The sequence below is a fragment of the Podarcis melisellensis genome (assembly GCF_964234715.1).
Source record: "Podarcis melisellensis genome assembly, chromosome: 9".
Classification (NCBI taxonomy): Eukaryota; Metazoa; Chordata; class Lepidosauria; order Squamata; family Lacertidae; genus Podarcis; species Podarcis melisellensis.
In genome coordinates this window covers 75,760,339-75,785,078 of record NC_138541.1, presented here as the reverse complement: position 1 = coordinate 75,785,078, position 24,740 = coordinate 75,760,339, and the positions used below count along the sequence as shown (strand labels likewise).

Below are 24,740 nucleotides of genomic sequence, written 5' to 3'. Positions count from 1 at the left end.
TTACCTTAGTAGTGGTGCCAGCTGGTCAGTTGTGATTTACTGTCCAGGCCTGCTTTAATATAAAGTGGCTTTTGTGGCTTACCCATACAGATTACATTTTAAGCTTCAAGATATCACCATAAAGCAGCTGGAAAAAGTACTGGCTGTGCTCAGAAACCTGTATTATTGCCCAAGTGATCAACTTCCTGAGCATGCAGCTACTCAAACTCTCTGAAAATTTTTGGCTTGGCTTTGTTCTTATACTGGAAGTTAGTTATAAACACCAAAGGAAGTCCACTGAGTCTGCAGTTATGCTTTCTATCAGGAAGACAGCTTAAGAAAATTATTAGTTTTCTAATGAGAAAACTACCTGGTCATTTAAAATTTCCGTTTACATCAAATATATTTTTTATCACATCTGATTCCTTAAAATAAAATAAAATCTCTTTAGATTTCTACCCAGGATGCTATTTCCAACAGTTGCCAGGCCCCAAAATTGATACTCCTTTTGGTATCATACCTAAGTTTCAAAATTCCTATAGGAATTGCAAAAAAAACATGGAGACAAGGTGAAGGGCTTGTGCTGTAACTCTGCAAGACGCTGAATGTTGTCCTTTGCTGTCCCTGTTGTCAGCTTTTGAAGGAACAGGGGAAATAAGTAAATACCCAGGTAACTTATTCAAAAACAAATCACCACTGACTTTTCATCAGTTCAATGATGGAACATTTCCCTAATAATTTCATATTTACTTTGCCATTGTGCAATTTCAGGCTTTACACCTAAAGAGGTTATATGGGAGAAAACCACACAAATATTAAGACATTTACCTACATAGACACCATGGAAAACAGGGTGTGCTAATCTATTGAGCGCAGAACCCTAACAAAATCTACACTTCACTCACAACTCCACCAAACTTTTATCGGCAAATCCACTAATGGAGACAAAAATGTTTTCTTCACACAAGCATACAAACTCTCAGCGTGGCTTTGAAAATTACACCAACGTGGCTGAAAATCATGTCTGAAACAGAGGGATGGAGGCCAGTGTTGCCTGCAGCATTCCTGACCATCATTCAAGGCACCCCAGGGTGCCAGGGCACCCACTGGCAGAGGAACGGGGGGTAGCGCACTGCCCCCAGCACCATTGGGGAGGGGGTACCATTGCGGCCGTGGGTCCTCCGGACTCATGCCGCCCCCCCCACTGCACCGGACACCACACCCCCACGGGTGGCGCGCCACGCCCCTGGGACACACGCCAGCCATGCCCCCGCCTGCTCTCTGACCCCAGTGCTGGAGCATGCAGCTTCACCACTGTTGGCACCCTGGTTGAAAACCACTGCTCTTAAGTATTGTTTCACAGCAAAAATAGTAATACTCCTCCTTTCCCTTCTGCTGCTGTCTTCTTTCTGTCTGAATTTAGCCTATAAACCTATGGCAGGGACCTCTCTTACTGCAGACACAGCAGGCACTGTGATTCTCCAGCAATTTGACTTCACCCCCCCCCCGAGGTGCACTCCATTGTCTCACGAGACAGACAAATGCCAAACCAACTCAATTCAGTCTTTGAATGCTTAAACAGGGCTAATAGGAATGTATACAAAACCATAAATAATCCAGTTCTTTATTCTTCTGGTGTGTGAACTTCTTGGGGCATTTTAACTCCACTAAAAGATCCTAAACCTCTTAGTGTGCTGGACACAAATGTAGGTTCAGACACACCCTAAGGAGTATGTTCTTTAGCTTATAATGGTTGTTTTCTCATCTCACTACCACAGCTCATGGTAGCCCACTGCCTCCCTTCATGTTCCTTATTTCCTTTCTCCCAAGACTGCAGGTCAGTTTGTATGAGAGTTGGCAAAGATTACTCAAGCACTTCTAGTTGTCACAAAGACTAATTAACAAACTTGCAGCTAATTTGTGAGGGGTCAGTTAGTATCAGAATTCAAGAAATGGGCTAACTTTGTTCCATGACGAGCAGAAAGGCAGTGCCAGTTTGCATGCTAGAAACAAGGAATGCAGAGTCCTCCATAAAAATTAAGCTAATGTTTTGAAAATATTACACAGCAGATTTTACTTATTACTGATGAATTGTAATATGTTTCCCTGCTCTGTGTGTAAATTTTAATATGACCAAATGATGAACAATATATTTGTAGGTGTTTAATTATATTCCTTTTTATTGTAACTCAGTAACTGGTCAACTTATGTCTTACAAGGATGAGTCAACTGAGGAGAAAACTGGCAAGGTATGAGACACTAATATGAAATTAATGAATGATGATAATTAATTACATAAATTCAGTATGTACAGAAGAAAGTACTAACCAAAATCAGCTTTTCATATATTAACTTATCAAGCTATGAGGTGCTCCCCTAAACACCATGTAGAAAAAGAACTAATGCTAGCTAGAAACAAGCACACTTCTGTAGAAAAATGAATATATCAAATTATTTAACTGGGGCCAGGACAAATTATGCTCAAGTCACCAGATTCTTAAACACCTTCCCCAGAGTTCTTTTGCCTCTTTTTGAACCTATATTAGCTTGTCATTCAAGAGAGGTAATGTTATGTCCAATACTGTCTTCTGTTTGTAACCACTAGGTTATTAGAAATGGAACAGAAGAACATTTAAATGATACAGCATAAGTATATGAATTCACTGATGAAACAGCTAAGTCCAGAACTACATGTTCAGCAACATACACAGGGATTCCAAACCCTGTATTTGTCCTTTTTACATAAAGTGATGGTAGTGAGCATTTTGCAGAGGAAAATGGTGGACAGGAGGCAGTGCTTAACCATTTTCTCAGCCGCCAGTCATTTTACCCACTTGAGTGGCAAGCACATTTCAAGATCTTGGCTGAGAGAAAAGACGGGAGCAGGGGTGGTGGATGAATCAAGAGAAAAAGCAGTATGTAGGAAAGCTCTTGCATACACACCCTCCACTGTGAAGTAATTCTTCCCCACATGCTGGTTTGTCAATAACCTCTATGTTAACATTACTGTTAAAGTTGCATTCTGCTTATAAGCGTTGTGAATAGCGTATCAAATAGTTAAGCTAGAACATAAACAATTGTAAAAGGAGCATTAGAATATCCTTTTGTGAGGATTTGCTTTTCAGTATGTATTTTTTTTGTCCAAAGTAACAGCACTGGGAAGTGTTAATAGTACACTCTCTTGAGTAGATGGTCATCTCCCTCCTCTGCCTTGCTCCCCACCCAACACACACACATGGCCATACCACCGGATCAGTAAACAAACATTATATTTAGTGAGTGTACAGATTAGATGAATTTGCAGCATAAGCAACAACACTGTACACTGGCTGCAAAGTTTTGTTACAGTTCCAAATTTGACTCACTTTTTAGTGAAAATAACAATTCTAAAAAAAAAAAACTTAATGGCATGTTGAAGTTTTGCAGAAATTCTTAAAGATATTTGTACTCCCCTTTTCAAACCCTGTGCAAAATGCCCCGTATTAACATCCCTCTTACAATCGAACATTAGTTTACCCTCTATCATCAGCTTCCTTTGGTGAGGATATATTTCCACAGTAGCTAATGGAGACATTCCTACAAATCAATGTGCTGCAGTGATACAGAAATAAAAGCTCATTTCACTGTAATGATGCTTCCAGACTTCCCTCAAGTCAGGTGGTTACTTGCAGTTAATGATCTGTGACATGCCACACAAGTAGTCCTAAAAAGACTTATTATCCACTGCATGTGCAACAATATTTGCTTTATGGATGGCTAAATGAATGAAGACATTCAATGTAACTGTAAAAGTAAAAATCAAAAGAAAACTTACAAGTAACATGTTTTCTTTGAGTAAAAGAGCTGTGAACATTTTCCATTAATACTTAACCTTTTGCTGAAGCAGTGCAACCACATATAATGCTTGAATCCATAAAGCCAAATCACTGTGCAGGGCTAATGCCAATTATCCAAAACCGTGCTAAATGTGTTTTGCAAAAATGTAATTTTATGTCCAAGCTCAGCTGATAATAATTATAACTTTTATTTATGCCCTTCTTATAGGCAACAACTTTATAAAAAGGACTATAGAATATTTTCTTTTAATTGATGGATAACAATGAACCATTCTGTTTTAAAGCCAAGAATCATTAACCTAGCTACTGGAGAAACTAACATTTTTTTTCTTAAAGTAGTTGGTGCAGTTAGGCAACACAATATTATTCACAGTTGACTACCGAATGAGACATTCATGTGTTTTCTGATTTATTTCCTTTTCTATATTCCACTTCTGTCCACAGTTAACGGCTTTCCATGGTACAAGCTCTTCATTTGTTGTAACATTACCAAATATGAACAATGCTGCCAGAAAACATTTCCACTTAAACACAAAGGTAGAATCACATACCTATTTTATTTATAAAAATATTAATATACTGCCGTATCAAAAATATATCACAGCAGTTTACAATATAAAAACATAAAGCCATACAGTAAAATAATTAAAAAGACAAGTTAAAAGCAAAAGAATCAAAGACAAACATCAGTTGACCATTGTGGACGATGTACTCTTACTTGCCTGCATAGGCCTGGTGAGATAAGAAAGTTTTCAGCAGGCATTTAAAAACGAGCAGAGAAGGCACCAGCTGAATCTCAATTGTTAGGGTGTTTCACAGGACTGGGAATATCTGGGAATATCATCCCAAACTCTGAAGCAAATTTGTTTCTTAGACTTATTGTTGCTGTTAAAAGCACAATGGGTTGCCTCCAACTAATTTATATTCAATAGACCCATTGAAATAAGCGGACCTAAGTTAGCCATGGGTCTAGTGTGAGGAAGGCTCATATTGGAAACAGTCCAATCTAGTGAGTAATTTTCCTGTACAAGCCCCATTAAAGTGAATGGGAACTGTACAAGAGATATTCAGTGGAGGTTGCAAAGGAGAACTTTCTGTTGGACTGCGTCCTTCATAAACATACCAACAACACTATATGAATCCAATCATTCTATGAACATCATAATGCTTCATAACATGCTTTCTAAGGTTAGATCAATTTTAATCTGTTACCACCGAGGATGTGGACAGGCTGCTTGGACGAGTGAAACCAACCACCTGTCTTCTTGATCCTTGTCTATCCTGGCTGATAAAAGCAAGCTGGGAAGGGCTGGGCGGTGGGGTGGTGAATGCTTCCCTCTGCGAGGGAGCCTTCCCAGACCTGCTTAAAGAGGCGGTCATTAAACCGCGTCTTAAAAAAAAAAATCTTTAGACCTGGCCAATATGGCCAACTATCTCCCAGTCTCAAATCTTCCATTCTTGGGCAAGGTGATTGAGCGGGTGGTTGCTGAACAACTCTAAGCACGTCTGAAGGATGCGGACCATTTGGATCCCTTCCAATCAGGATTCAGGCCTCACCATGGGAATGAAACTGTTATAGTTTTCTTCTTTTATAAAACAAGGGAGTCTAAGCTGTATTTGAGGATATCCTAACCTATTGAAATCCAGTGTAGTGGTGTCTTATCCCACAGTGTAAAAATTCATTAGCACAAACAAAAAATAGCATTTACAAGCCAGTTTACAGTGGTACCTCTGGTTACATACTTAATTCGTTCCGGAGGTCTGTTCCTAACCTGAAAGTGTTCTTAACCTGAAGCACCACTTTAGGTAATGGGGCCTCCTGCTGCCGCCACGCCGCTGGAGCATGATTTCTGTTCTCATCCTGAAGCAAAGTTCTTAACCCGAGGTATAATTTCTAGGTTAGCGGAGTCTGTAACCTGAAGCGTATGTAAACTGAAGCATATGTAACCCGAGGTACCACTGTACTTGAAAACTCCTAAGCTTATTTGTGCAGAAATTAGTAAATTTTTACTGAGTACCTAGAATTAACTAAACTCTACAGTTTTAAGAGCAATTAAGTTATCCCAATAGAACAGGCAGCTCAATGCATTAACCTTATGAGTTACATTAAAATGTAACCTTTAAACTTCACACTACAACAGTACAACATTTCCTGCTCAGAGAAAGCACTCCAGCATCAATTAATCATCACTCAGTCGAATATACCATCAACATTTTTAATTAGCACTGATGCACTCTCTTTTCAGGCCCATCCATCACAATGGCTGTTTAAAAACCTGACTTATTGGACTCTGCTTAGGAAAGGATCTGGATAATATCTGTGAGAAAAGGTATCATTCTTCCATCCACCCTACAATGCTGACCGATAATTCCTACCCCTTCTACAAGTTGCTGATAACAACTGCCCTCAGGCTAACCAGCCAGCTGTAAATCAAGTAACAGCAGCTCCTATGCAGTCTGGGTTAATTCTAGGTCACAATTTATCCAGCAGGAATGTTGACTTGACACTTGCATGTTTTGCTTATAGATGTGATAAAGGGAGGAAACACTGATTGAGTTTGTCAGGATCAAGGAACCAATAGGGGAAAACCTTGTGTAACAAAAATATTCTGCCATAGTAGTCAATGGTATTAAATAGAAATAGATTTCAAGCTGAAATTAGTATAACTTGTTCTTTTATTTTCTGAACTTGGGTGGGATGGGGAGCCTGTATTGGAAGAAAGGAAAGTCCTTAAGATCAGTTCTAGGTACACTGGATAATGATGAGCAAGCTGCTACATCATCTTCTAAGTGCCATGGCAACATAATGATTGACTGCAATGCAATTAAAATATTTATGGGATTGATTCATTAGAGCAACTTTCTGCAGCATTTCTAGGCACCATTATTTCCCGCAATAATGGCTCACCACTTCGTATCAAGCAGTTGACCTCCAACAAGTGGATAGTGAAAAGAAAACCTTCAGAGCATAACGGAAGCTCAGTTGTCCGGTCAAAATCAATTTTCTATCTGACAGCATAGTAAGGAAACAGCAACTTTTGAGGAAGTTCACTTCTTGCAAAGGCAACTAGTAGTGAATGCTATTAGCATGCCTTTTGGAAGTACACAAAAGGAGATGGGAACAAAATTCCAGTGACGAGTAAAAAATATAAGTACTGTCCTTCTCATGTTTTTTATACTGTTGTTGCATTTTTATTTAGAACTGTATGCCACCCTAGTAATTTATTTCAAGACTGAAATAGAAAACAATAACATACCAGAGGACATGTTTTTTTGGGGGTCTTTAGCAGGTAATTTGGGAAACGTACAGTGCAATTTACAGTGAAATCTACCGTGTTTTTTGATCCATAAGGTGCACCTAGTTTTTAGAAGGGGAATTCAAGAAAAAAGAATATTTAAAGGGAGCGCTGAGCAGAGCCTGTCCACGTGGAGTGTGTGTGGCTCTTGGGGGCTTTTCCCCCGAGGAGGGGGAAGGGCAGCCCATCACTGACTTTGTGCCGCTAAGGCAGAAGCTAAAACAGCTAGAGGGAGCGCTGGGGTAGCCCACGAAGCCTCCGCAGGGCAGCGGGGAGCCTTCGGAGGCTTCGCTGGCTACCCCAGAGCTGCTTTAAAGAGCATGTGGCTCCTGCGGGCTTTTCTACGAGGAGGGAGAAGGGACTGACTGGTCGTGTCAGTCCCTTCTCCCTCCTGGGGAAAAGCCCGCAGGAGCCGCACGGAGGTTGGGGGCTTTTCCCGCCTGCCTCCCCCCTGCATTCGCTCCATAAGACGCACACACATTTCCCCTTACTTTTTAGGAGGGAAAAAGTGTATGGAGCGAAAAATACGGTATGTATGTCTGTTTAGAGGTAAGCCTCACTTAGTTCAATGGTACTTGCTCAGGTAAGTACACTTTCTTGGGAGCAATCACAACTGAAACCAGTGGAACTTCCTTCCAAAGAAACACACATAGGATCAGGTTATTAATTTTTACACTTAGTCATTTTTTTCCCCATTGCACACAAGCCAAACAAATCAAAGTAAGGCAAAAGTTAAACATCCACTTCCATCTCTCCATGTAACTCAGTCCAAGGTAACTGGAGTGGGAGGGCAGGAGAGCCCCATACATTGCTCAATTAAATCCAGTAAATTGCTAGTGTAATACAGGCTTCAACCATTTTAGGTGTGTCCAATTGACATGTGATCACCGAGGCAGGGGTCCTTTTGAACCCAAAAGAAGGCAGAATGGGGCCAGGGCAAAATGGGGCGGTGCGCACTTATACGTGCTCCACCAACACATGCAGGAGCCAGGAACGGAACCCCATGCGAAATGGTCAGCATGTATATCAAAGGTTGCTGTATTCACAGCCCAGATCTGGACAGCTGATTCCAAGATTACGGACTCCAGCATGTTGCTCTGCCAGAAATTTGATTCCTTGCATCTTAATGATTAGCAGGTTTATTGCAGTTAAATGCTTTCATAGGCAAGTTTGGTTCATTGGATGCAGAGGAACTACAAAGGTAGCAAGCACAAAAGACTAGGAAATAAAACAAGGTGAAAAACATGGATGGTAAGAATGGGAAAACAGCCTAATTATGGGACCTTGGAGTATACAGAAGACAATACAAAAGCAAAGGAAGAGAAGTTTATCTTTGTTCTGAAGGAACCATTTCATTTAAGCCTTAAAATGCTGTATTCATACAAAATCAGAAAATGATAAAATTGTAAAGTTGGAAGGGATCTTGAGGGATCTAGTCCAACCCTTTCAATGCAGGAATCTCTACTAAACTATGCATGACAGATGACCATCCAACCTCTTCCTAAAAACCTCCAATGAAGGAGAGTCTATTCCAAGAGAGCCCGTTCCACTGCTGAACAGCTCTTACATTCACAAAGTTCCTCCTGATGTTTACTCAGAATCTTCTTTATTGTAACTTGAAACCATTGGTTCGAGTCTAACCCTTTAGAGGTTTCTCCAGCAGGAGAAAACAAGCTTGCTCAATCTTCCATGTGACAACCCTTTAGATATTTGAAGATGGCTCCGATATCTCCTCCCAGTCTCATCCAAGCTAAACATATTAACATGACTAAATGCCATATCAAGCATGAGCCTCAAGCTTTTACACTAAAGTAGTACCTCTGGTTACAGACGCTTCAGGTTACAGACTCCGCTAACCCAGAAATAGTACCTCGGGTTAAGAACTTTGCTTCAGGATGAGAACATAAATCTCACAGCGGTGGCGCGGCAGCAGCAGGAGGCCCCATTAGCTAAAGTGGTACCTCAGGATAAGAACAGTTTCAAGTTAAGAACGGACCTCTGAAATGAATTAAGTACCACTGTATCTCCTTCCCTTCTCCTGGCACAGCAGCAAGGTGTTTAGAAAATTCCACTTTGTTTTGATTAAACACATTTTAGCATTGCATCCCAAACCTAAAGCAAGCCAGCTTCGAAAACCATGCTTTAGGAAACAATTATGAAGACTAACCAGCATTTGCCTATTTTCAGATGTACCTTTATAATAATATATAATAATTTATTATTTATACCCAGCCCATCTGGCTGAGTTTCCCCAACCACTCTGGGCGGCTTCCAATCAAGTGTTAAAAACAATACAGCGTTACATATTAAAAACTTTCCTAAACAGGGCTGCCTTCAGATGTCTTTTAATGAGAAGATAGCTGCTTATTTCCTTCACATCTGAAGGGAGGGCGTTCCACAGGGCGGGCACCACTACTGAGAAGGCCCTCCTTCTGGTTCCCTGTAACCTCATTTCTCGCAATGAGGGAACTGCCAGAAGGCCCTCGGTGCTGGATCTCAGTGTCCAGGCTGAACGATGGGAGTGGAGACGCTCCTTCAGGTATACAGGGCCGAGGCCATTTAGGGCTTTAAAGGTCAGCACCAACACTTTGAATTGTGCTAGGAAACGTACTGGGAGCCAATGCAGATCTCTCAGGACCAGTGTTATGTGGTCCCGGCGGCCACTCCCAGTCACCAGTCTAGCTGCCGCATTCTGGATTAATTGCAGTTTCCGGGTCACCTTCAAAGGTAGCCCCACGTAGAGCGCATTGCAGTAGTCCAAGCGGGAGATAACTAGAGCATGCACCACTCTGGCAAGACAGTCCGCAGGCAGGTAGGGTCTCAGCCTGCGTACCAGATGGAGCTGGTAGACACCGCCCTGGACACAGAATTAACCTGCACCTCCATGGACAGCTGTGAGTCCAAAATGACTCCCAGGCTGCACACCTGGTCCTTCAGGGGCACAGTTACCCCATTCAGGACCCCCACACCCGCCTGCCCCCTGTCCCCCAAAAACAGTACTTCTGTCTTGTCAGGATTCAACCTCAATCTGTTAGCCGCCATCCATCCTCCAACTGCCTCCAGGCACTCACACAGGACCTTCACCGCCTTCAGTGGTTCTGATTTAAAAGAGAGGTAGAGCTGGGTATCATCTGCATACTGATGAACACCCAGCCCAAACCCCCTGATGATCTCTCCCAGCGGCTTTAAGCTATAGTTAGTAAAAAAAAAATGGAAGCAAGACCTTCCCAATTCCTCTTCGCAGTAGTACCAGATGAGCACAGGGTAGTACAGGTAGTACAGAGCAAGAGAAGCCCAGGTTCATATAGCTTGAACTTCATAATTTTAAATCAGTACTTGATTTGTTAATCAAATAAAGCAACGCCTGTGCTGCTTCATGTTTCCTCCCTTATAGTCGCTTTCAACCACTTGTCTTTTGTCTCTATCTGCTTTAAGTTCATGTGAGTTATAACCACTTTAACTATTAGCTTTTATCCCTCTCCTCTTTAAGTCTTATGTATTTTATTTTATTTGCATGTTTGTAACTTATGCTGGTCTGTGACTATAATAAAGTTTGATGACAATGATGTTAAGCAAATTTAATATTGCCAAGTTGTTATTTACATCCCTTCTAAAACTACTCTATATCCTAAGGTCAGAAATTGAAATAATACCCTACTGGGGTTTTAGGTGTATTCCCATTTTTACAGTTCAATTATGTCAGAATCACAGCTATCCACAGAAGTTGCAAGAACTGAAAGTCCACAACAAGATTGGTATAAATACTTTCCGTCCCCCATTTAAAATCATGACAGGCCATCAAGTATGTGCTGTGTCTTCAGAACAGTTACCCGGTACTCTTGAGATTTATGTGCATTTTAAAATGGCACCCAGAGCTATATTAGTTCTTATTTCCAGGACAGGGGACTACTTGGTTTTGGTACTAAGATTCTATAAGCAGAAAAGAAGAATCAGATTCTAATTAAAGAAAACACACAGTCACCACTCTATACACCACAAGGAAAAATGTTACCATTGAGTGATGTGTAAAAGTAACAGAACAAACTCTACATAGTGAAAATCACATCCATGCAAATTTGTATGAAGCTTTTTCAAGTGCTTTGATAACAGTAGGAAACAAAAGGCATGAAGCATAGCATTTGAAAGCCCTTGAACAAGACTTCACACAGGGAACAGAACTATAAACATATTAATAATATTCACTTATTTCAAATAACTAAGTTAGGAAAATCAAAAGCTGCCTTTATACATTTGCACCATGCAGCAGTTAGGAGGGACTGTGATGGCTGGGCATTCTGCCTTTTCTGTAGCCTCACTCCAATCGTTTGTGGAATTTGGAGGGGAAAGGAAACCTAAACAAACATTACTTTCTAAAAAGTTTCCAGTGATAAATGCAGACAGTGCGCATCTTCCAGTCTGTAAATGTAACGATTTGTTAGCGTTGGCATTTCAGTCAATTACAAATGAAATACTATAAAATTGACCACTTATTATTTGACTATAATCAAACATTGCCAAGTATTCTATGAAAGCAAGAATGTCACTGTGTCCGTGACAGCGTACTTTTGTATTGCGCTATGATGTCAAGGGCAGGAACGATGGAGGGCGGCTTGCCCCTCAGCACTGGGGCTGTCAAGAGGGAAACCTAACAGCAAAGCAAAGCTTCTCTTACTGGCTACCTGCTACAACTGCAGGAATCTTCAAAGAGGTACAGGAATACAAGTGGTCAGTGGCAAAGGTTATGGCTCAGAATTCCTTCTTGTACATGATCTAACCATCTGCTCTGTAAGGCTCCTGTGAAGGGCTGGACTGCAATCTAGAAAACAGCCACTGAAATAACTGAAGGTACTGAATTAAGCCTCAGTGTTGCCTTCTGCTTTCATTTCATTATTCACACTTTATTTATTTATACTGCATTTGTATTTATTGAGCCTAGAGTTTCAGGATAAAAACCAAACAGATTTTTCCCCTATGAATGATTCACATTTGCTATGCCGTTATAGTAAGTTACATAACACTTATTGTGCTCTTTACCTGGCTGCTCTTCAATCTGCTAAATTATTCTGCTGCAGGTGGCCAGGTACTGAATATTTTTTTCTACTGTGTTGAGGCGTACTCTAGAATCTACTGTAATTAACAGTGACATAGAAAGTTTTACAATATACAGTAGTACCTTGGTTTTTGAACTTAATTCATTCTGGAAGTCCGTTCGACACCCAGAACCATTTGAAAACCAAGGCTTCCTGCACTCAATCGGAAGACGTGGAAGACATGCTGGACATTCGGCTTCCGAAAAACCTTCGCAAACCAGATCACTCACTTCCAGGTTTGCGGCATTTGGGAGCTGATTTGTTCAGGAGCCAAGCTGTTCGACAACCAAGGTACTACTGTATATTGTGGCACATGAAATTACTTTGTTTCTGCAATGAGCCAATTGTCATATCTGTAGAGTAAAAAAAACGTTTTTCTGTTGTTCTCATAAAATTGTTACTTTAAAATATATGACCAATAGTTGACTAGTCAATTGACCAAACCTTGTTTGATAAGGGCAATACCAAACCTTAGGATTTGCTAAAATGATTGAGGGGAAATTAGGCACCTGACAGTGTTCTTGTGACTTAACACATAGCTCTTGCCCCATCATTCTATCCTTGCCCCCATGACACTAAATGGCCTCTATGTTGTTAAGCTCCTCATGGTAGTGGCTTGTTTGTTTGTTTTCCTTATTATTATTATTATTATAGTCATCTCTCAAAAGATTATTATTTTTATTATTAGGAATTAAGGCAAAAAAGTCATTATTAGGAATTAAGGCTATGTTTTGTTTATTGAGCACAGTTTAAGAAAAAGAAGATGAATAATGCAACCATTTTGTATAAGAAAAATAAGGAAAGCATACTGGCAACATTTCCCAAGTTTTATGGGTAATGTCATGCTGCTAATCACTGAAGCAGGTTATTTCCATGAAGTGATAACCCCCAGCAGACTAAACATTGTGATTGCTGTCACAACATAGCACCCCCATTTGGTCTAATGCATGAAATATTACATTCTACTGGCCAGAGCCTGCCAAAATCAATGAACAATGGTGCCAGTAAAATAGAAGGGACCACACATGTACCAATGTCTGCAATGCTGAGGCTCACATAGTTGTACTGCAGATCTGTGCAATGGATTATACTGCTGACCTGCATCTTAGCTCGATCACCAAAACATTCCAGCTAAACAACAGTTCAACAACTTACTTTTATTGCCTACGAGAGCCACATGTGGCTGAGTTTCTGACTCTTCGTTGACCTTCTTTACAACATTATACCAATCTTCTACATTTTCAAAGCTCTGTTGGTTGGTGATATCATACACCAGGAGGACAGCCTGAGAAGCAAAATATATATATAAAGCACAGTATGTTAAGATGACTAAGTTTATATTTTTAAAAATCCATCTTTATGACAACTTAGAAATGAGACAAACTGAACACTTATTCAATGTTAATTCATACAAGCTCCCCACCACCAGCATTAAAATGACACATGCACAGAAAATGTTCTAAAATGCAATGTTCTAGATAAGAGACAGCTCTTGAAAAAAATAAGAGTTTTCTTTATTTTAAGGGTTATGTTGCACTCCTAATCATACTAGCTGAAACTGCACTGAAGCAAAGTAATTGACAAGCGGGGAAGAATAAACTGAGATGTCTACACTGAGATCCTCATTTGGGAGGCAAGTCTACTCTGGTGGTTGATGAAATTCATAGCCAGCCACTTTGGACAATGCATGGCTCATCATTCCATGGCTAGGGAGTTCTAGTGTTTCAAAGCACCTCATGTTGTAGAACGGTATGTCAAATCCTGTGGAATAAACATCCCATGCAAGCCTACAAGGTTGTCACAATCTCTACCCCTATCCACAGGGTCTTGGAAATTTTTGTCTATGGATTTCAGTGTAGATTTGCCACCCTGTAAGTATCACACTACCACTTTAGTAATATGGACCTCTTCAGCAAGATGGCTGACTTTTTGCCACATCCAGGGCTTCCAGCAGCCAAGGAGGATGCCCAGCTGCTTGTGCAACACATATTATGCCTCCATGGGCTCCATGTAGGGAATATATTGGAGAGGCGACCTTAATCCACAGCCCATTTATAGCAAGCCCTTTTGCAACTTTTGGGTATCAAGCTCAAGTAGCCTTCCTCCCATCATCCACAGATGACGGTCAGACAGAACAGACCCAACGCAATACTGAAATATCTGCACTGCTGTATAAATTTTCAACAAGACGACTGGATCACAATGCTTCCCCTTAAAGAGTCCCCCCCTCCACCCAGCAGTCCCTTTCCCCCCATCAACTATGGAAACCATCCACAAGCCTCTGACTGACCCTGCCCCCCTCTCTGATCTCCACCACAAAATACTTTGTCCAAGACCTTCCAACTATGCATCAACTCCTTCAAGAGCACCTGGGCTGGGCTAAAACTGCATCCAAAGAAATTGCAAGTAAACATTGCCCAGAGGACACCAAACTCAAAGTGCAACTATTCACTCATCATCTTCCCTCAAAATGGATGCTCATCATCTAGGACCTTTCCAAATTAAAGCACATGGCATTTCAGGATCATTTCCTGTCTATGTGGATGCCCCCAGCATTCACTCCTTAGTCCCCTCTGCAGCCAAGCATCCTTGGGTGGCATCTTGGAGATGCCCCCTGCGCTGGTAATGGTGGAAGAAGAGGAATATGAAATGACTCAGATTTTAGACTCTCATCACCATGTTAGTCTGCTGCAGTGTCTGATAAACTGGAAGGGTTATGGACTAAACGAACACTCCTGGAAGGGTGTCATAGATGTACCCACCTCTGAGCTGGTACACCACTTTCACAGGCACTACCCCATGAAGCCAGATCCAAAGACCAAGAAAGGGGGGCATCATCGGAGGGGAGATGATGTAACAAGTCCTGAGGTCACCATGTGCAGTGGCAGGCTGAGATGAAGGAGGATGGAGAACAGGAGGATGACATTGGGAGACAGGGCTGAGACTAAGCAACAGTGGTTGAAGCAGACAGATTCACCCCCCTCCCAGGATGTGGCTGTCTTGGCTGAGGAAGCAGTCCTGCCATTCCACCACACACACACACACCCCAACCGGGAAAGGAGTACAACAATGGAATCCAGTGAGGGTGTTAGTCCACCACTAGGTGTTAAAAAACCAGGGTCAGAAGGGGAAGGCACAGCCTGTTTGCCCAGGGCCTGGCAGTGCTCCCAACACTGGGAACAGGCGCATCCTCCTTGATGCAATGATCATCTGCACACTTGGCAGTCTCATGAGTCTCATGAGTAAGCATGCCTTGCCCTATATTTGGAAACTTGGCAGATGAGCTTGCCAACCTGCTAGGGCAACTCCGTTGCTTCTGTGCTGTTCTGAACTCCTTGCCCTGACCTTGGACTTCTTAAATTTGGATTGCTACTCCCAGCCCATGTAGCCTCATCTTTCCTGTCATTTAGCCTGAGTGTAGTGGATACTGTGACTCATTACTTGCTGCTGAGCATATAAGTTCCTCTTCTTCTTCACTGTCATCGGCAGGACAGCACCTAGTTCCCATCACCCTCAAGTTTGCAGAGTCTTAATTATGAATCTCTAACCTTGAAATTATGATAGAGTGAAATTGACAATATAAAAGTTCAGACAATGGTTTATTTGTTCTAGCAACAGACTGAATCAGTCATGCCCAATAAAACAGATATATGGAAGATGTCAGAGGGATATGATAAAAATTTTCTGGGCTAAGGCATAAAAAATAAAGTCTAAATAAAGTTTACAGTCTTATTTAAACTTAACCTATAATATGGATGTCCACAAAGTTACCAGCACTCTGGGTATCAAATTTATTTCCACAGCTATATTTTTGTAATTCAAGTGCAACTTCTGCTGTAGAGCACAGCATTGAAATTTAATGAAGCAAATCTGAAATCAAAAGAAATTGAGGAAGAAAAGAGGTTATCTGATAAGTTAAAATGGTAATAGAATTAGTGTAGTGCCTAAATATGAATAAGGATGTCTAAGGCTTAAATTGTGCCTATTATAGTTAATTCAGCAGATGGTCTCATGCAAGCTATTGCTTTTTAGCTTCAGTCTCTCATCTGCAATAGGGAGATACTAAATAATGACCTACCTGACCAGATTGCTCTAAGGGATACTAAAATAATTTATATTAGGTGGTTTGAACACTCAAAATACTTCATATATCAAAGCTAACTATATACATTTATTTGGAAGAAATACCTCGAGAACAGATGGGCACTATTTCCATGGACTGGCTGCATGGGAAACATATTTTCTAGTATTTCACATCCCCAATTGCTTTTAATTTTGTGTATATAATTTGCAGCTATATAGTGAAGTTACCATATTATTGAGAGTTTAAATTTAATCTCATTTTATAGTGCTTCCTCGCCTTATGTAGGAAAACATGATGTGGCTCAAGAGATGCAGCAAAGTTTGGGTAAGCTGCAATAAACATCTGTTAACTTCATTTCTGAAAATGACTAGCTTTAAAATTTAACAAGTTGGCCCATTTTTCTTCTACTAATGTGCAATTTCCAGTCTCTTCAATTAACAATTCCTCCTCTATATTTACACATTGCCACACACCCCATTTCATCTAGGCCTCAACCACCTATTTTTCTCTTTATTCAGGGAGAAAACAAAACAAAAATAGGTTCATCACAAATAAAAATGAGCTGTGGGTTTGAGTAAGTTTTATTGTACATATTTATAAATCAAGCTGTCCAAAAAGCAGTACTATAAAAAATCAAGTGTTCTTTTGTAGTTTACTAACAACAGAGGGTGCACTGTCTCAAATGCTTCTTGTTCTAAACAGAAAAGAATGTATGTAGCATTACTGATAATTTAAAAATTTGTCTACTTGTAAAGCACAGTTCATTTTCACTGCTCTGCAAAAACATTTAGCTACCTAGTTGCCTTCTTTTGTTTGCCCTCCTAGAACCTCAGCTGGCTGAATGAATTTAATAGCATAGGATTGCTCTTAATTTCCTCCTTCTACCTTTGCTCCCCAGGAAGCATCTGCACTCAAAACAGCCACTATGCCTATTTAGATATCCATGGGGATATCTAAATAACCTTGACGAAAACTGCTATTTTCAACTTAAGCCACAATGCAGGGCCATGAACATCTGTTTCGGAAAGCTGTTAGGGATATACAAACTAGCACCTTTCGTTCATAAAAGGAAATACTGTTCAAGCAATCCTGTGCTAAAAAAATTCAGTCTACAAAACCAATGTTCAAAACAGTTTCACTTAAGCAGATGTTTACATTTTACTAGCCTCTTAAAATTCTACTGCAAACTATCATTTTTACAGTAAGGTCCTAGAGAAGCCAACAATAAGTAACCACCGTAACTTATAATTTTTTAAACCATACCTGTGCGCCATAGACATATTTATCCAACATCTTGCCTCCTATTGTTTGGCCTCCTATATCCCATACTTGAAGAGTAACATTTACATTTCCTGCAAGAAGGGGGAAAAAATAACTGATGTATTTGACATAGCTGGTTTACAGAAATCAGATATAAATAATCTTTACAACAGAATATTGAAGCAGCAACACCATGTGTTCCACCTTTGTCAGATGTGCTGTTGCTGATGTATCTGTCTTATATAAAAGAAATGAACAGTAGGCTTTGCCACTGCCTACACCAAACCATGCCCTGCATTTGACCAGGATCCAGAGCGCAATGCAACATCTAAAGGAGCTTTAATCATGTTTTTCCCAAACTGCACCACCCATATCACATTGGCAAATAGATTAAAAAAACAAAAACCAAACAAACAAACTGAACAGTCATGTCAAATGTTGATTCTTCTCTTGATTTTTTCCTTAATAATATTTTTCTGGATGCATTATGAAAACCATTATTGGTATGCTTATTTACATCATTTTAACTAATGCAAGTCTGTTAAAGTGGCAATATGATAAGACATGGTCTGCTGTGCACAAAAAACAAATTCAAGGCTCACACGGACCCAGACAGCATATGTGCACATGTGTGTGTGTGTGCATGATAAACACAAAGCATGATTAGGATCCAAGAGCTATTAAATAATGCCCAATGGCTTGCACAAACCCACTGGGGATTTCTGACAGCAACTCTATCTCACTACCACGCCTCCATTGCAAACAGCTCCGCCCCCCAATTTACTTGCTATGTTACCAGGAGGGGCTGGTGTTCAAGGAATGCAAAATTAAAACCTCACTTTGGTGCATAAAACTAGGTAATAATAATTACTTTATTATTTATACCTCACCCATCTGGCTGTGTTTCCCCAGCCACTCTGGGAGGCTTACAGCATACAGTATATCAAAACATAATAAAACATCCAACATTAAAAACTTCCCAATACAAGAATGCCTTCAGATGTCTTCTACAAGTTATGTAGTTCTTTATCTCCTTGACATCTGAAGGGAGGGTGTTCCGCAGGGAGGGCGCCACCACCAAAAAGGCCCTCTGCCTTCTCGGTCCTGAGCACAACGAAATTTTGTGCACATTATTTTCCAAACAGTTTGTACCTGTCAACTTCACATCATTCATTATTTGTGAGTGCTCAGTAGCAGCTGTTTTCCACTTATTTGTACTAATAATCTGACACAAATTTTCTTGTGGGCAATTTTTCCCCTAATTCAGCTGAGAAGACATGAATGGTGTGCAAAGCTATATTTTCACCTTTATCTGTTGCACTTCCCACAGTAACAGCCATGTCATTTTTAAAATGGCAGAGCAGCTCTTCTGTTTGGAAGAGCAAATAACTGCAGAGAAATTGAAAGTAAAGCTTTGGCTGACCTTGCTCACAAATGAATAGTTTTACAATGGATCCTGGTTATCTCCTTGATAGCACAGCTAGAAAGACAGACTCAAAATACTAAACGATTGCACTTTTCAGCAATAGTAACTGGACTTGATTTTAAATATTGTGTCTAGATATTCCAATAGTCCTTAGCTCCTCACAGTGTATATGTGTCAGCATACTCAATATATTGTGGATGCTAAACCAGCACTATATTCCATTAATAAATATTCCAAAAGCAAAACACCTTCAACGTGACTTCAAATCTCATGAATTGAGCAGTGGTTTTTAATTTTTCTCTAGCAGAAATCCAAATTATTCTAATATCAAGCCTTTATAATACTTCATATAATATAAGCATGATCCAGTCAATTTGAAACATTTCCCAGTCTCACTGATCTCACTAAATAAAAGCTTAAAATCTCACCCACAGGAATTCATTTGTTTGCATCACACACCCCAAAAATGTAATGATAAAGAAAGATGTAACAGCTAAGAACCATAGCTGTCAACTTTTCCCTTTTCTTACGAGGAATCCTATTCAGAATAAGGGAATTTCCCATTAAAAAGGGGAAACGTTGACAGCTAGGCTAAGAACCAGCTACTGCTGGAATCAGTTCATGTCAGATAAGTAGTATGTCCACTTTTGCACACACTTTAAAAGTACTTTAAAGTACTTACATCTAACAAAATACTGAACACAAGAGTGTAACAAATTGCAATCATGCCTCTTCCATTTAAAAGAAATGTGTATGTGTAGAAACAACTCACATAAATTATTCTCTATGCCAACTTTTATAACCAGTGTTAACATTACCCCAGCAAAATATACTGCCTACATACATCACATTTTAGAACATAGTTCCATGAACTGTTCAAACAGTACAGCTTGCATAATACAAAATAGTGATTTTGTGCTCAAAATCTAAGCAGCTAATGCATTTTTTCTCCCGAACGAAAATCTCAAAGGAATGCTTTAGGTCACAATTCCAGCATCATAGTATGCTACTTTTTATGGACAGAAGCTCTGTGCCATCATAACAATGAGCAGACTAGTGAAAATTCAATAGGTGCATTTTTTTCTCAAAACTGCATTTTCTCTGTCACACGGCTGTTAGCAGAGCAGTTGGTCAAGACAAGAAGGTGGCAAAATACTAAACAGTCCACATATTCAAGAGCAATATATATTCCTAGATTCCCATGTTACAGATGTCAACCTGAGGAAATGGAAGGTGTATGCTTGTGTGTGTGTGTGTGTGTGTGTGTGTGTGTGTGTGTGTAATGAAGAAAGAAAGAAAGGACATCAGTTTGAATTTTGTATGTTATATTGCAGATAAAAGTTTAATACACCCAAGTAACAGTTATTAAAATCCTTCATATCAGTTATAAAAATATCAATTTCTTTAAAACAAAAGTAATTCTATAAAACAAAAAGATTTAATTTCACTTACTCAATATTATTAAAGATAAAATTGATGACCCTTATGTTGATTACTCCTAATTAAATCAATGTAAATGACTTACAGTACTATGGTTTCAATCATGCACCCATTCATGTATATTTAGAGTGCAAACATGCACGTCTATTTTTTTTTTTTATTTCACAACGCCTATATATTGCTTGAATGTAATAAAACTTCAAATTGGTTTATAAAAGTGGCTACTCAGAACTAAGCTCCACAACAAAATCAATAAGACTTACACCTAGGTAAGCATATACAGGATTTAAGTCTTAGTCCCACTGCATTTAACATAAAAAGTATTGATCTTTTACAATATACAACTAACATAAATATAAGGTTTCCTGTCTGAACACCTTTTAAAATTCTTCCCATAACATTGCTGCATAGTCAGATAAATAAATGATCAGGAAAAACAGCATGCAAACTTGAGAAAGTTAGCCAGTTTTGATAGTGTTTTGCCTGTGTTAAAGAGATACATGTAGAAACTATATTCAGATCTGGAACCTTCTTTCTATATAATAAAGCTAGTGTGAATAATGGTTTTAACAACTTTTCTGTGTAAATATATTCCTGAAGGGCATTTGACGTGTCAAGCTACTCTCAAATGAATGGAAGCTCTCATCCATTCTAATGAACCTTGCACAGGAGAACTTCCCTTGGATTGCACCTGAAGGCACCCAATTAGCAGGGTTGTTGAGACTTAAGACTAATGTGCATCAAAGCTATGAGCAACATATTACGTTGAAAAATATCTTATTATGATTACAACGTTCAAAAACACAGGGTTCTTCCCTCTTCAAAATATGTTGATAGCTGTATTTTCCTAGAATCCTGATCTTAAGCCCATTTATTTGGCAGAACTTTGTACTGAAATAAATGAGACTAAGATATGTATTTTTCAAATGAGGCCAGAATTATTCAGTTAGGTTCAATTTCCATGTATATTTAAAACTGGAGAGAATACAGACTATCCATGTAGATGTTGAACAGTGGTACTGTAAATATTTCAAGTAACTATACACAAATATGTTTTACACAATTGCATGATGTATATTTTTGGTCCTATAGCAAAAAAAACCCTTTAAAGTTTTCATATGTATTGAATATTAAAAATTCTTAAGAAATTTTGTTTTAACTTCAATTTTTTTGTACTTTACAGGAAATAATGTTCAATTGAAAGTGAAGCTGAGTTTATTAGGAACACAGGGCAGATAGCCAAACTCATTTGGTCTGAATTGATGCCACTAGCAGGATTCAACAGCAGCCTTCTAAAAGTATACTTGGGGCACTGGTTAACCTTACTTAAAGTTCTACACAGTAAAGATGGAACTGAAAACACGTCTGTCCTCCTTTTTTACTGAGGCCTTTTAAAAGCCTTTTCACAGTGAAACCCTGTTTACTGGCTTATACCCACAACCTTCCTGAAAGTATTTTGACTGTGACTCTTAAGGAGCTCTATCTGCAAAACTTCTGACTAACAGATGCACTATTTTAAGCATTGAAATCTGCACAGTGGTTACATCTAAATGACACACTAAACTGGATCATAAAATATAATGAACCAGGCCACTATTTGGAACATAATTCCCTCAAAGAGAATTGAATCAGTTTTAATTTTAAAAATATATCATTTTACAGTTAAACTATTCAACAATATTTGTGCTGGAAGATATGTACCACAAATCCAAAAACATTTATCCCAATGCAGAGACCCTTGCATACAGCAGTAGACTGAGTACCAGAAGGACCTTCCATACAAAACAGTTGGCTGACACCATCAGCTGTGGTAGCACTGGAATTGGGAGGGAAAAGAGGTCCCTAGAATCAGACCTTCTTCCCTCCAAACCCAAAATTAATGCCTGTCAAAGCTAACAAGAATAAAGGTACCAAATATGAGCTGAAATCAATATTCAGTCTTGAACAATTACCAAAGGTTCGTGAAAAAGGAAGCAGAATAAGCATTTTTATTTAAAATACTTTCACTTTAAAGGGTCATCTTCAAAAATATTAACCCAAAAATATTAATCCCAAAGCTCTCAAGAAACTGCAGTTTTGTTACCTGGCCCCTAATGAGTTCAATCACAGTTACTGTTTCTTTTTGAAATTGCTATTCTAGTTATTGTACTTTAAAAATAACAATGTTGCTATTCAAATAACAATTGCATTCATCTTTAAAAATGGATTTCTGTGGCATAAACATTTTGAGCACAAGAAAACTTATTATGGCTCTCCAACAAACATTACCACCGATAACTAATAAGTTATGCCATCATGTACAAAGAGGAGCTTGTGAAAAAATCTGGAAAAATAACAATTTTATGTACTCCACCAAAAAGCAACTGAAATGTTCTTATAAACACAAAAACAAGAAATATGCAGGTGTTATAAAGAAAGTGGGTAATATTTTATTATAATTGACGAGAAAAATTATTGTAGGAAAAGAAATTTCCCCAAGCATTCAATCCCCATTTAGAATTCAATAATGATTTAATATGTTACACAAGCTTAGCAGCTATTATTGGGGGTGGTGAGGGGGAGATAAGAAGAAATGTATTTCTGGCCCACATTCTGCTATTGAAAATACGATACATATTGTATGTACATCTAGAGAACCAAGTGGGCAACACAGGATTATCCTCTGCATTCCTAAAAAATAAGCACCCATATTTGAGATTTAATATCACATCCAACAAATCTATGTAGTTTGAATGTTAGTAAATCTGGAAAAGTCCTGATAACTTTCCCAAATTTCTGCTGAAGTCTAGATTCTGAATTATTTTTCAGGACCTCTAAGATTGACACTTATTTAACAGAATTTTCAGAAAAGTTCATCTGAGGTTTAGCACACACAAAAATCCTGCTCACTGTTCAGTTCAACTATGCTTCATATGTATTTTGCTGAAACATCCCAGAAATAATAAAAGTTCAATCTTGCAGCAACATTATCAATTCTCCCTGCAGTTTCATAGTGAAAATGCTCTCTCCAGCTTTGGTTTGTTAAGCACACCAGGGGAAAATGCCTTTAATGGAATATTTTTATGCTTGCAAATTGAATTACATTAAAATGATCAACTCATTTTAGACACCCCCCCAATTGTTTAGAAACAAACTTTAAGATTCTGTCATTCTTTTTTAATTACTTCTTTACGTTTTCCATGCAGTGTACTACAACTGGCATCTAAATAGTTTCTTTGCATCACGAAGTGAAACATCTTGAATGCTCAAACTGTATTTTTATGAGTGCCTGGGGACCCTGAATTTTAGTGGTCTATTAAATGCCAGCAATTTCATGCTGCCTTGCATAAGACAGCATTCACATATCACAGCCTAGCAATTCCATAGTTACAGTATATATGTATCCCCTCAACCTAAGTAAAAGTAGGGGATATTTTATCTAAAATCCATATTCATTTCAAAATAAGCATTTTTCCATTTCCATTTTGCACATGGTGTATCTACTTTAAATCCTAAATTCAAGAACCTCATACAAACACATTCTTGGGAATCTAAATATTCACACACAACAAAACATAATGTAAATATAAAAAACAATCCTTCATCAGTAAGTATCCTGTATTAGTAACTGAAGCTCGTTCATACTTTTAGAACTTCAGAACTTTTTATGTGCTTAAGAGTACAGTCCTTTTCTCAACACTTCACTGTTGGTCACACTTTTTCGTATTATGCATGTTAATCTCCTCTTACCTGGGAGTGTTATTCTTTTCAAAAAGAAGTCAAGTCCTATGGTTTGTTTGTACTGCTTCCCAAAAGCTTCTTGAGCAAAACGTGTGGCTAAGGATGTCTAAAAACAGAATCATATTAAGTTCACTTGATATCTCAGAAGACACAACTGAAGTAAAACATAATAAAATGAAAACTAGGCAAGTTTTAAATCAGAGCTTCCCAACTGTTGCTTTTTTTTGGGGGGGGGTTCCTGTTAACAGATAGGATACCAATTCTAAAACTATAGAAGAGAAATTTCTAACACAAAACTGATGTCTAAAGTGAGAGAGCACAATAGAATAAAAGTGTACATCCTATTCTACACACACAAAGTCTGGGCTGCTCTAGCAGAGAGCACAAGAATTTATCTTTACATCATAGGATCATAGGATGCTGCCTTATATCAAATCACACAATTTCTCCATCAAGCTCAGTATTATCTACAACGACTGGAAGTAGCTCTCCAAGGTTTCAAATAGGGGTTGTTTCCAGCCCTTCCTGTAGATGCAGAATTGAACCAGAGATCTTCTAAAAGTAAAGCATATGCTCTGCCACACTCCAGATCCTGCCTTAATTACTTAG

The 24,740-nt window shown here is 39.0% G+C and overlaps 1 protein-coding gene across 2 annotated transcripts in view; it reads right to left on the bottom strand.

Annotated features, from left to right (window-relative positions):
- Positions 1-24,740, bottom strand: part of RAB28 (RAB28, member RAS oncogene family) — a 57,298-nt gene that overhangs the window by 22,207 nt on the left and 10,351 nt on the right. For both annotated transcript variants that reach the window (XM_081925799.1, XM_081925800.1), the window contains exons 2-4: positions 24,141-24,237; positions 17,549-17,637; positions 13,357-13,486 (exon numbers count right to left, since the gene is read on the bottom strand). In XM_081925799.1, coding sequence (XP_081781925.1) covers positions 13,357-13,486; positions 17,549-17,637; positions 24,141-24,237 — 316 coding nt within the window. The remainder of the gene's footprint in view (positions 1-13,356; positions 13,487-17,548; positions 17,638-24,140; positions 24,238-24,740) is intronic.